At 56.6% G+C, this 11,200-nt stretch overlaps 3 protein-coding genes across 4 annotated transcripts; all 3 read right to left on the reverse strand.

Moving 5' to 3' along the window:
• Window positions 1-73: 73 nt before the first annotated feature.
• CTRL (chymotrypsin like) lies at window positions 74-2,119 on the reverse strand. Of its 2 annotated transcripts, none has more exons than XM_040498430.1 (7): window positions 2,013-2,119; window positions 1,310-1,413; window positions 1,139-1,218; window positions 945-1,026; window positions 597-777; window positions 377-510; window positions 74-289 (listed from the first exon to the last, which is right to left on the reverse strand). In XM_040498430.1, exons 1-7 carry the CDS (start codon window positions 2,062-2,064, stop codon window positions 128-130), a joined length of 795 nt encoding a protein of 264 aa, XP_040354364.1. In that variant the 5' UTR covers window positions 2,065-2,119; the 3' UTR covers window positions 74-127. The 2 variants fall into 2 exon arrangements, with proteins under 2 accessions (XP_040354364.1, XP_040354365.1); XM_040498431.1 differs by lacking the exon at window positions 2,013-2,119 and adding an exon at window positions 1,888-1,906.
• A 1,814-nt stretch (window positions 2,120-3,933) lies between these two features.
• PSMB10 (proteasome 20S subunit beta 10) lies at window positions 3,934-6,505 on the reverse strand. Its single transcript, XM_040498428.1, has 8 exons — window positions 6,331-6,505; window positions 6,036-6,123; window positions 5,850-5,947; window positions 5,618-5,758; window positions 5,228-5,343; window positions 5,060-5,118; window positions 4,245-4,396; window positions 3,934-4,118 (listed from the first exon to the last, which is right to left on the reverse strand). The coding sequence occupies exons 1-8, from the start codon at window positions 6,384-6,386 to the stop codon at window positions 4,007-4,009; spliced, it is 822 nt and encodes a 273-aa protein (XP_040354362.1). The 5' UTR covers window positions 6,387-6,505; the 3' UTR covers window positions 3,934-4,006.
• A 1,392-nt stretch (window positions 6,506-7,897) lies between these two features.
• Window positions 7,898-11,155, reverse strand: LCAT (lecithin-cholesterol acyltransferase). The gene is made up of 6 exons (XM_040498425.1): window positions 10,897-11,155; window positions 10,098-10,254; window positions 9,903-10,018; window positions 9,716-9,811; window positions 9,410-9,634; window positions 7,898-8,493 (listed from the first exon to the last, which is right to left on the reverse strand). Exons 1-6 carry the CDS (start codon window positions 11,048-11,050, stop codon window positions 7,919-7,921), a joined length of 1,323 nt encoding a protein of 440 aa, XP_040354359.1. The 5' UTR covers window positions 11,051-11,155; the 3' UTR covers window positions 7,898-7,918.
• Window positions 11,156-11,200: the final 45 nt, after the last annotated feature.

Consider the following 11,200-nt stretch of genomic DNA (forward strand, 5'->3'; position numbering starts at 1 on the left):
AGTCCCAGGAGGGGAAGGGGACTCTCAGGACCCTCTCCCTTCCCTTATAAGGACAGACAAGAATACACAAGAGGACAGAGCATGGCGTCTTTATTGGATTGAGATGGGAAGAGGGCCTGTGGTAGTCTCAGTTGTAGGCTATGATCTGGTTTATCCAGGTGCTGAACTTGCTAACCCGAGTGTATATGGCAGGCTTGTGCACGTTGCAGTTGCTGGTGCCCCAGGAGACAACGCCAATAAGCACCCACGTGTTCCCTTTCTGGCAGACAAGAGGCCCTCCAGAGTCTCCCTGAGGGAAGGAGAGGGGAGAAGTCAGCTCGGCGATTAGGGGGTGTCACAGGACAGTGAGAGGATAAGACAGGGTGCTGTTGCTCACCTGGCACGAGGAGGCCCCTGAGCTGCCTGCACAGATCATGGAGTCAGTGATACGTGAGCCCCAGTACTGCCTGCACTGACTCACAGTGACCAGGGGCAAAGCCACCTGCTGCAGGCGTGCTGGGGTCACATTGCCTGTGGGCCAGAAGGGGGTGGTTAAGCCCGGGATGACTTGTTCCCATCCTAGCCCTCTCACCCAGATTTTTGGCCCAAGTTCCTACCCACGCCGCTGAGGCGTCCCCAGCCAGTGGTGGCACACGTGAGGCCTGCAGGCAGTGCCTCATTTGGAGAAGCCAGGCAGACTGGTGTGATTCGTTTTGTGTACTGGGCCGGGGAGGCGAGCTTCAGTAGTGTCAGGTCATTGTTTAGGGTGGTAGGGTTCCAGAAAGGGTGCGTGATGGCCTGTGGAACCAGGAAGGGGCCACGTAGAATAGGGGGTGGGCACAGGCCTCCAGTGTTGATAGGTGCTGAGGGGCTAGCCTAGGGCATGCCTTGAATTCCTCATCCCCAGAGCCCACCCACCTGCCCCATCCACTCTTCCTTTCCGTGTCTGTAGCCCAGACACTCACCTTTGAGATGGACAGAACCTGCAAAGGCTCAGCATTGGATGATCGGTCATATTCGCCCAGGACAACAAAGTGGCGGCCAGGGCTGCAGTGAGAGTGGGGTTGGGCAGCCGCAGGGAGAGCAGAGCAACAAAAGAAGGGCATCCAGGGAAAGGAGGTTGGAGAGGAGGGCTAGGGGGCAGAGTGGGAGTACTCACATGACTTTGCAATGGGCAGCAGTGACCACCCAGGATTGGCTGATGAGGGAACCACCGCAAAAGTGGAAGCCACTGCTATCCTGGGGTCAGGAGTCAGAAGTGGGAGTGGGCTCAGGCTATGCCTAGGCAGGAAGCACCTGGTACCCTGCCCCACACCTAGGGTGCATGTACCTGCAGGGACACCTGCCAGGGCCAGGAGCCTGGCACTGCATTCTCCCCGTTGACAATCCTCTGGCTGAAGCTCAGTACCGGCTTGATGGCAGGAATGCCGCAGCCTGCTCTGCCATTGGACTGGTGAGGACCTGCTTCTCGCACCAGCCTGCCCACCTCTCCCCACCTCCTCCTGGGTGCCCCCGGCTCTGCCCCAGAGGTCCAAATCAGAGGGCTCGTCACTACCCCTTCTCACCCACAGCACTTTTAGGTATCTCAATTACCCATGTCCAACTGGCCCCCAATTCTGTCCATTCTCTGACAGCTCTCTCCAACTTACTCCCCATTGTTCCCCAACTTCACCACCACCCGCCATTTTTCTCCCTGACCCCTGGGATAGTCTCCTCTCTAGCCTTGCACCTGCTCCAGGCCTCCACAGCCAGAGGTTTCTCCCTGAACTACATGTCCAACCTTCATTTCTCAGTTTCCTAAACCCTCCCTGGCTCCTAGCTCTGGCCTTACCTCCTGTCCCATTTTGAGGCCAGCCCCTGTGCACCTCTTGCCCCCCTCCAGCCCTGGCACATCCTTTTCTCCTTTACCCATTCTGTCCACCTGGTTCCCTTCCCGGCAGCCCAGCTGAGCCCCTGGGCAGAAAGCCTGGGCTGGCTTTGGGGGCTAGGTTGCTTGAGGGCTGGTCAGTCAGGGCTGGTCCAGGCCCACTCACCCCAGGAGGAGCCAAGGAGGCCCAGGCTAAGGGTCAGGCTGAGCAGCAGCATTGTGGCAGATGTGAGGTTGAGAACTGGGCCTGGTTTTATGGATCTCCTCGTCCTTGGGCCAAAGTCCCAGGCCTGAGGCAAGCCATGCTCTGGTCAGGAGGAGGGTCTCTAGGCCAAGGTCCTGGACTCAGGCCTGGACTTATCAGAGCCCAGGTGTGAGGCTCTCACTTCCACCCTCCAAAACCTGGTCTCTGATTGGCTCCCTGAACTACCTCGCATCCCAAGTGTTGAGCACTGGGTAGCAAGGACCTATGGTGAAATTAGGTTTATGGTAACCACCTGGTGGCTGGGATAAGGGAAGTTTCCCAGGGCTGTCAGGGGCATCAGACTTAGAAGCCTGCTCTGCACCCGGGGGTGATCCTGACAGGTGGAGGGAAGGTCCAGCTGTACCAGCCCTGCTGAGGAAGGCCAGGGCCATGTGGCCAGCACAGGGGTTCTGGCAGGTCACAAATCCTAACAGATAGCATCTCTGTGATTCCTCACCAACTTGAACAGGAGTCAGTTTGCTCAGAGAGATGGTGACTCTCCCACCAGCACATGGTGCATTTGGTTCCAAACCTTCATCTGTCTGGCTCTGAAGCCCATATTCTTGTTGATGAAATGATATCTGGGAGGGGCCTAGCACACAGGAGGGTAAGGTGTGAGTCCTTGGTGATTGGCTGACCTTGGATGGAGGTTACAGATACAAGGGTGACGGCCATCAATCTCTGACAGCCTGCAGGCCTTGGGGCTTCTGTGGGCAAGCTCTTAGTGTCTGCAGCCCATTTGTTGTAGAGCTCCAGGTTGAGCCTGCACTGAGGAAGAGAAGACGACCCTGTGTGCAAAGCTGTAGTGGGTAAGTTGGCTGGGCTCCTAGAGGTGTGGGGGCTCTGACTGATTCAAAAACATCAGTCAGACAAATAAGATGAGTTAGTGGTTGAACAGAGGGATGGAGGGACAGAAATGTGATCAAGCAGTTATAACACAATACTAATTGCAAAGTTGATTGTGGGTGTATAGGTGTTTGGTGTACAATTCTTTCAACCTCTGTGTTTTAAAATCTTCATAGTAAAATACTGGGGGGAAAAGCATAATCAGGGTCCTAAGGATATCCATCCCAGAGTAGACCCTCCCCAGAGGTTGGGCAGACGCTCACCGTTCCGGAGGTCCATTTCAGTCAGCCGTTCTGAGGGCAGGATGCTCCTGCCAGCACACAGCACCTAGGCTGGCCCGCAGTGGGTACTCAGCAGTGGGTTTGCTGGATAAATGTGTCATGTCATCTCTCTCGGCATGAGCCCTGACCCCAGTCAGCCCAGCAAAGTTGGGAGTCAGTTCCCCTGTTCACAGCTCAGCATGTGCAAATAGAAGCCCTGTTTGGTGTCAGCACCTCAGGTGTGCCTGGTCACGGGAGGGGTTTCACAGGTAAAAGTGTTGCAGGGGTGAGGAGTGTTTTGTGAAAACGTACTCTTGGAGTCAGGGAGCAGTTCATCGGTCAGCACTTTAGCCCTCAGTGGGGTCCATGGGGGCCTCCTTGACTGAGAGCTATGGGCTTTGTCCTGGGACACTGATGACCCACGGAAAGACTAGGTAGGGGCAGCACATGTGGCCCATCTGGGTTTTACAACAGTCCCCAGTGGACCAGAGGCCAAGAGCAGTGCGTGGGAGTGGTAGGGGGGCCTCTGCAGTGTGGAGAGTCAGGAGGGGGCTTTCCAGCTGGAGCTGCAATGCTTGCCTGGGGGACTGGAGGAGTAGATGCCTGAGGCGATGGGTGGTCACCTCTTAGGCCAAGCCCTGAAACCTTGGCAGGGAGTGGCTTCTTCAGATGTAACTTGGCCACAGAGTTCTCATGGCTGCTTTTCCCGCTCCACCCAGGAAGAACATAGCCATCTGTTTAAATATATATATATATTTTTATTTCCTGGGTTTATTCCCTCTTGTTCCAAGCTCTGAGCACCATCCTACTTCACTCCACTTCCATGGCCTGCACAGTTTCTTCCAGCAGCTCCAGGGTCAGTGGCTTCACTGTCTGGGACAGGACAGCTGTGGTCCCAGGAGCAAAGCGGTACTGGCTAGGCCTGGGAGAGGGAAGGGATGGCCTCTCAACTTGGGCCCATCATGTGGCCCATCTGTTTCTTGCACCCCCTGTCTCCCCTGCTACTGCCCCATCCTCCCTAGTGGTCCCCCATCTCCCATGCTCTCACCTTTTTAAGGGCCTTGTGGGTGAGCTCAATGTTCGCAGAAGCTTGGCGCCAGTCCCCATTATCACACATGCATCCACACTGCCCCCAGAGCCCAGGTCACCTAGGATCCCTGCAGTGATGGCTTCCACTAGCAGCTCCTGTGCGGCCTCCAGCTGTGATGATACATGTGTGTGATGCCTGATGGACCCTTTTGGTATCACCTTCAGGCTACAGCCTAGAGGTTTTGTTCGTCTCGAAGCCCAGACTATTTACCATTTGCTCATGCCCAAACCCCTCTCTTTCCCTACTCCCATCTCCAGCCCAAGCTCCCCTGCCCTGGTCTCTGCCTCCCTCTCTCAGAAGACCCTGTGTTCCTATTGCCCCCCATCTTCATAAACCTCTTTGAGTCACTTACACTTGTGGTTCTGCTTCCAGGGCTGTCCACCCAACCAATATGGTCTTGATCCCCAACCTACTGGTTCACTGCGTTTTCCCTTCTGGTCCTTAGGCACCTCTGAAGCAACACATGTCACCCACTTCCATCCCACCCCAAACAAAATCCAGACCCCACTTGCTGTTCCCTCCTCCTTGAACTTCAAACGGTCCTCTCTGAGCTTTGACTTCTCCAGGAGTACAAACTTTGGCACTAACGGTGGTCTGCTGGAATAGCACTTCTTCACTCTAACTCCACTGGCCCCTCAGTCTTAACTCAGTCGTCACCTCCTCCAAGAAGCCTTTCCTGACCTCTAGACTAGGTCAGGATATCTCTGTGTTATCCCAGCTCCAACGTGCACTTCCCATCAATGAACGCGTAGTGGGCGACAGGTGTTGCTCACCCCCATGTTGGGCTGGAACCGATCCTCCAATACCGCCAGGGCTGCGTCCTGGCCCGAACCTGCAGGCAGGAGGGCATCTGAGGTAAGTCCCTGCCATCCCATTGCCGGATGAAGGTGAGGCCAGGGTCGCAGGGGCGGGATTCGTGGGGAAGGGGCGGAAGTGTTCACCCAGGGCTGTGAAGGGCAGACGGCTGTAGGAGCCGTGGGGGTGCACGCTGTAGAGTTGCGGTCCGGTCAGGTCTACTCCGCCCACTATCAGCGACGCGCCCACGTAGCCCCGGTACCTTTCGCAGAATGGGCGTGGTGAGCCGCAAGCACCCGGCTTCAGGTCCCGCCCCTCCGTGGCACCGCCCCTCCCCCACCCCTCCCCCACTCTTTTCTGTTGTTTGGTGTCCCTTGACCAACATTGCTCCTTCCTGTTGCCCAGCTCCACTTAGGCCTGCCTTTTCCGGTCTCCGGGGCTTTCGCAGTCCCGCCTTTCATCCCGTCCCACTTCCTCTCAGCCCCACCCTCCCTGCAACAGCCCTTCCCCAGGGTCATCTTAGCCCCGCCCAGCACCGGAAGAGCGTTTGGCGCAGAACGCGCGTAACCGTGGCCACACGGGGCTCGCGGCCCGTGGACAGGGCGTGTAGCTCCATGTTGGACGCCGCCATTCGCGTGGTCATCTCGGCGTCCGCGGCTACTCCAGCCCCACAGCAGCTGAGAACGAAGGGAGGGTCGGTGTGGGCGGGGCTGAGATGGATGTGCTGTGTCGGGGATGCGTGGGGGAACGGGGTCGGGGATTTCTCACTAGATTTTGGGGGCGATGAAGTGGATCTTCTTACAGCTTTCGTCCATCACTATGGAATCTCTGGTGGCCCGCGTATCCGCGCCCAGGAGGACTCCGTCCTGGGGAGGGAGAGGGGCCTCTAGCTCAGTGTTTGTCGGATCCCCCCAGCAGCCCCTCTAAACACCCCAGTCCCAACTCCCTGCTCACTCGGAACACAAGGCCCGCGATGGTGGTACCAGTCTTGTGTGCTTGAGGGCTCCGGAACCCCGGGAGGACGCGTTCTAAGGATAAGTTTCTGGAAACAGAGTGTTAAGGCCCAGGTTGAGGCTCTTCTGGGACTCCATCACATCCTCCAACTCTGTCCCAGCCTCCCTCACTTCTCAGGGTGAGCTTGGGAATACAAGTCGCCCAACACATGTTGCCGTCCCTTTGCCCCCTCCAGAAATAAAGGTCCTGGGGCTTCTGGGAGTAGAACCTGCAGAGCCAGCTCACCCCCACATACCTCTGGCAGTTCTCGAAAGAGAAGCCCCCTCGGGGCTCTAGCGCTGGCTTCAGCATCTTGAGGTGGGCAGGCTGGTCCAGGGGTTGGGGGTCGATGTGGGACCAGCCCAGAGTGAGAAAGATCAAAGCCTTGGTCCTCTGTCAGCGTCTTCCCCACGCCCCCCTTGGCGTCTGACTCTTCCTGCTTTCGCTTTCACCTTTCTTCAGAGCCTGGCTGTCACCTTTGTGCATCTTCTCCTTTACTTCTGGCCCTAAGCAGCTTGGCAAAGGGGAGGTTTCCTTGCTTGGCTCTCCATCATGCTCCCTAGTCCTCCGTCTTAACAGAGGGACAGATCCCTCCCTCTGACCGTTGTTCAGCAGCTTCTGCCTCTTCCAGCCTGAGCCCCAAGCTTTGCCTGTCCTGACCCCAACTCTAACCTCAAGTCCCTCAGCCCTATGGCTGTCATATTGGCCAGGCTTCTGTTACTGCCCTCCCAACATTATCAGGCATGGCTGCCTTTTGTCCTTCAGCATCCACTTTCTCTCAGCTCCTCTCTTTTGTTGCCTTTGCCTCCTCCCTGAAACTTGAAACCCCAAAGCTCAGTCCTCCATCATGGTGACACTGATCCTTCCAGCTTCCCTGTCTCAGATGGTGTCTTCTATCTAACAGAACAGGTGCCGTGGGGCTGCCCATCTAGTGGCCCGGAAGCATGCTGGGCTCTACCCATGGACAAGCCTTATTTCACATCCCAAATTACCCTTTATTTATCCACATCTTTCTCCTACCGCTTTAGCCTCAGCTAGCATCCTCTCTCTCCTGGGTACTGCACTGTCCTCCCTGCCTTCCCCAAGTTTCTGCCCCTACCCACCACCCCCAGGCTTCCCTTTACTTTTCAGAGAAGGGACTCTTTCTAGATTGGAAATCTGGTTACACTCTTTCCCTAGTTAACCCCTTCAGCAACTGCATATTGCCCTTAGGCTCAAACTCAAGTCTTTTCAGTGGCCCACATTACCCTTCTCATCCCATCTGATCTCAGAATAGCCATCACTTCCTCTGGGAAGCTTTCCCTGACCCACAAACAAGATTCTGCCCCTTGGTGCTCCCTAAACTTTTCTCTCAGACCACTTAGCTCCAATAATTAATCTTTCATTAGAAGAATGATCTGATTAGCGACTGGATCTCCCTCAGATTCTAAACTCTTGTGCTTCTGTCACAGGCTTAGCACTCACAAGTCCATGTCCACAGGTGGGTTCTGCCTTCCCTTGGGGGAGTGGGTGGGACAGCTCACATCTTCCCTGCCTTGTACCCTTAGCTCCACGTGCCTCCATCCCACAGCTATGTGTGCAATTATCTCCAGTCGCCCACCCCCAGAGCAGAGGCAGGCACAAGGCAGGCTATGTGCTACATAAACAGCTCAACCGGAAGAGTGGGAAGCTATCATCCTGGTGCTCAGTTCAATCTCAGGCTTCATCAAAGCCCATCTTGCCCTTATGCTCCACAAAGCACCAGGCCTATGGCTATTGCTTGGTGGATACTGGTGCCTGGATGCCACTGCCTCCTCTGCAACCCACAACACACATGTCAAAACTTAAAGAGCAAAAGAGGGTCTTTATTCAGGGGGTCGGGGCCCTGGGCTGGCAGCTGGGGGTGCAGGGGTACGACGTCGGTAGGCACCCAGCAGGATGGCATTGATGTGCTCCAACGTCTGGTTGCTGAAGACCATGTTGAGGTGCTGTGTCCCATGCAGAGGCAGCAGATGCACAGGCTGTGGCTGGCGGCTCTGCCAGCGGGCACAGAGCTCAGTGCTGCGTGTGGCCACAGTGTCGTCACCGTCCTCATAGAGTACCCCCACGGGGTCTGTGTAGGGGAAGCCGTGGTCAAAGATGTAGGTGTTGGGTGTGGGCAGGCCCACGCCATACAGACAGTATACTTCCACTCCAGGTGCTGGGAGGCCTGCCAGTAGGTCACGTGACTGTAGCCACATGTACCAGCCTTCCTCAAAGTGCAAGTCTGCAAAGAAGCGCTGGAAGTCACGGCCTGTGTAGTTGAAGCTGGGCGTGGAAATGAACACATGGTCTTCAGGCCATACCTCTCTGGAAGGAAACATCCAAGGGGAGGTCGTTGTTATGCGCTGTTCCTCTCTCAGCTTGATGCTGGACATGATCGGGATGCCCTGGTTGTCACCTGTGAACACGAAGCAAGGTGGGTCAGGGAGCCAGGTCTGGGTCCCTTGGGCCCACAACTTGCCCCCAACCCAAGTTCAGCTGGATGCTAAATCTTGTCCCTACCCAATCCAAATTGAGCCTCTGAGCAGGCCTCTGAGCAGTAGGTGTTCAATGTGTGCTTTTTAAATGAGAAGCCCTGATGGCATGTCTGTGGGGCACAGCTGTAGAGCCTCAGGAGGAGGCCAGGGAAGGAGGGGCCTCCTGAGGACGGGTGTACATGTGTGAATGTGGGAGGATGGTGCTGGTGGTTCTCCCTCAGCTAATTGGCCCCTGTGGCCTGCGCTGCACAGGGGTCAGAGCTCCCTTCTGGGAAGGATGATATTAGACTGTCTGTGTTTGGCACTTACTGACGTAGTCTGATGAGTGTTTCCCTCAGCAGACTGTGAGCTACGAGGGGGCAAGTTGAGTATGGCTATACCCTGCCTACAGTGCGTGCTCAACAAGTGATAGCTATGCCACTTCTCAGAGAAGGGCATAAGGGTTTCTAGGGTCTGGCCCTGGCTTTGGCAGATCTGTCCTTAATAGACAGATCCCTGGGAAAATGGGCTCCTGGAAGCAGAAGCAGCTGAAAGCTGAGTGGGCAGGACCTGAAACCACAAGAAACAGACCTAGGTCCATGAGTCAGATTGTTGGGGTTCACTTCCTTTCTGTTTACTCTCCTTTTGTCACTGAAGCACCAAATCACCCAGACTTCTGGCAGGAGCTACTCTAATGTCTAGGCTAGGGGGCCAGTGACAAGGGCCATGCCTCAGGGGTGGTAAATTACACACTTAGCCTGACATGGTGAGCAGAAGCAGGAGTGAGGGCAGGCCCATGGTCAGCTTCATCCCCCTCACTCCAACCCCCTCATTGACACAGGTGGTCCAAGGCCTCACCTGAAGCCAAGACCAGCATGGGCTTGATGGAGCCCCCCCAAGGAGCCCCAAGAGAGATGAATCCATCAATGAAGCGGTCCTTCCAGGCCTGGGGCTGGCGCAGCAAGAAATAGAGCAAGTGTAGGCAACCAAGGCTATGACCAATGAGGAAGACAGGCTTTCCATAGGCAGCATGCATCTCCTCCACCAGCCCAGCAAGCTTCCGGTAGTATTCCTCCTGCTGGCCTGAAGTAGGGTGGATGGGGTCAGGGCAACGGATGGGGTCAAGGCCCATCTGCCCTGCCCCAAGCCTTCAGAGACACTCACTCGGCTCCAGCCGCCAGTCGTAGGGGGCGGCCCTCACTGTCTCATCGCGCACATACCCGTTGTTGACCAGATTCTGCACTAGTGTGTGCATGTAACCTGTAGGGGAGGCAGCAGCATTGGAGGCTCTGGTCATGGCTCCTGTGGGCTGACCACAGCTGGAGCCCTGCCCTTTCCCCAGTAAACACACCTGCCAGCTTGTTGTTGTCCAGGTACTCAACAGAGTAGGTCTTCCCAAAGCCAGGGACACGGATCTGTACACCAGGGGCATTGGACACGCGCCCAGAGCTGCGGTTGTAGACAACCCTGAGGGCAGTGGGACATTCAGCAGCCCAGTAGCCAAGGGGCAGAGTGTGGGGGCTGGGGCAGAGGGGGTGGCACACACCTGGTGTTATCTATCCAGCAGTCCACTCCAAGCGGTAGGAACATATTGAGATCCAGCCAGATGGTGAAGAAGTCCTCTGTCTTGCGGTAGCACATCCAGTTCACCACATCTGGTTTATCCAGCTTGGCTTCCAGTTGATTCCCCAGGCAGCCAGGCACTGTGGGCACTAGCCTTCATTCTGAATTCCTTGCATTCCTCCCCGCCCTTCTGCCTGTCCCCCCAGCTCCACCCCTTCATCTCCCATGCCCTCAACCCCCAGGAACTAAGGATGTGATCCTTTCTGATAACACCCCCCACCCCCACCCCATTCCCCCCCGGCAGCCCAAAGCCCTGGTTCCCCTCAGGCAGGGGAGGTGCAGGGGCCAAGGCCACTGACCCATGTCCCCATAAGGAAAACACCTAGCTTGGCTCTCCATTAATGCCAAAGTCCAAGGTGAAAACAAATAAGTATGGGAGAATGGGGGCTGGAGACCTGTTTTCCAAGGGCCGGGCACCTTGTCCTTGCTGGGGTGGGGGCTGAGTGGCTGCAGCTGACCACAGTTTGTAACGCCCTGGCTAAGCCCTCAGGCATACCCGCCCCCAACTCCACCCCCCTAGGGAAATCAGCTCAGAGACAGGAACAGGTGGTGGGGGAAGGGGTGGATTTCTCTGCAGGACAAGCCTTTGGACCCTCAAACACTGAGGCAGGTATCAGGGCTAATGCAGGGGCAGAAGGGCCATGGCAGGGTCTGCTACCAGGGGCTGGGGTCCAAGCTCCCTGAGGTCTGGCCTGGTGCATCAGGGGCCTGTGGGGGCTTACCGAGGATGACGGGCCGTGTGTGGTTACTGAGCTCAGCCTTGGGCGTGGTATGCGGGGGGAAGAGCACATTGAAAAGCCAGAAGGGGGTGGCAGAGGGGAGCAGCAGCCCCAGCAGCAGGAGCCCCCATTGCCACGGGGAGCCCGACGGCCCCATTCCAGCCCTAGTGCCTACTGCCCAGTGAAGCAGTCCCGGGCTGGCCTTATCTGGAGTGGGGATGGGAGGGGCCCTAAGGCCAGTGGGAGGGACAGCCCAGCCAATGGGGGTGGCCAGACATTGCCGGAAAGGGACATGGCCTCAGGGAGC

The sequence above is a fragment of the Herpailurus yagouaroundi genome, unplaced genomic scaffold, assembly GCF_014898765.1.
Source record: "Herpailurus yagouaroundi ecotype Mexico unplaced genomic scaffold, PumYag 190, whole genome shotgun sequence".
NCBI lineage: Eukaryota > Metazoa > Chordata > Mammalia > Carnivora > Felidae > Herpailurus > Herpailurus yagouaroundi.

Bases quoted from the DNA above. Each gene is read 5' to 3' on its own strand.
- PSMB10 (XM_040498428.1), bottom strand. From the start codon at position 6,386: ATGCTGAAGCCAGCGCTAGAGCCCCGAGGGGGCTTCTCTTTCGAGAAC. The intron at 6,124-6,330 runs GTATGTGGGGGT...CTCTGTTTCCAG, and splicing joins TCTTTCGAGAACTGCCAGAG to AAACTTATCCTTAGAACGCG. The intron at 5,948-6,035 runs GTGAGCAGGGAG...CTCCCTCCCCAG, and splicing joins TCGCGGGCCTTGTGTTCCGA to GACGGAGTCCTCCTGGGCGC.
- LCAT (XM_040498425.1), bottom strand. From the start codon at position 11,050: ATGGGGCCGTCGGGCTCCCCGTGGCAATGGGGGCTCCTGCTGCTGGGG. The intron at 10,255-10,896 runs GTAAGCCCCCAC...TAGTGCCCACAG, and splicing joins CACACGGCCCGTCATCCTCG to TGCCTGGCTGCCTGGGGAAT. The intron at 10,019-10,097 runs GTGTGTGCCACC...CACTGCCCTCAG, and splicing joins TGCTGGATAGATAACACCAG to GGTTGTCTACAACCGCAGCT.
- CTRL (XM_040498430.1), bottom strand. From the start codon at position 2,064: ATGCTGCTGCTCAGCCTGACCCTTAGCCTGGGCCTCCTTGGCTCCTCC. The intron at 1,027-1,138 runs GTGAGTACTCCC...CTCTCACTGCAG, and splicing joins GCTGCCCATTGCAAAGTCAT to CCCTGGCCGCCACTTTGTTG. The intron at 511-596 runs GTAGGAACTTGG...TCTGGCCCACAG, and splicing joins GGGACGCCTCAGCGGCGTGG to GCAATGTGACCCCAGCACGC.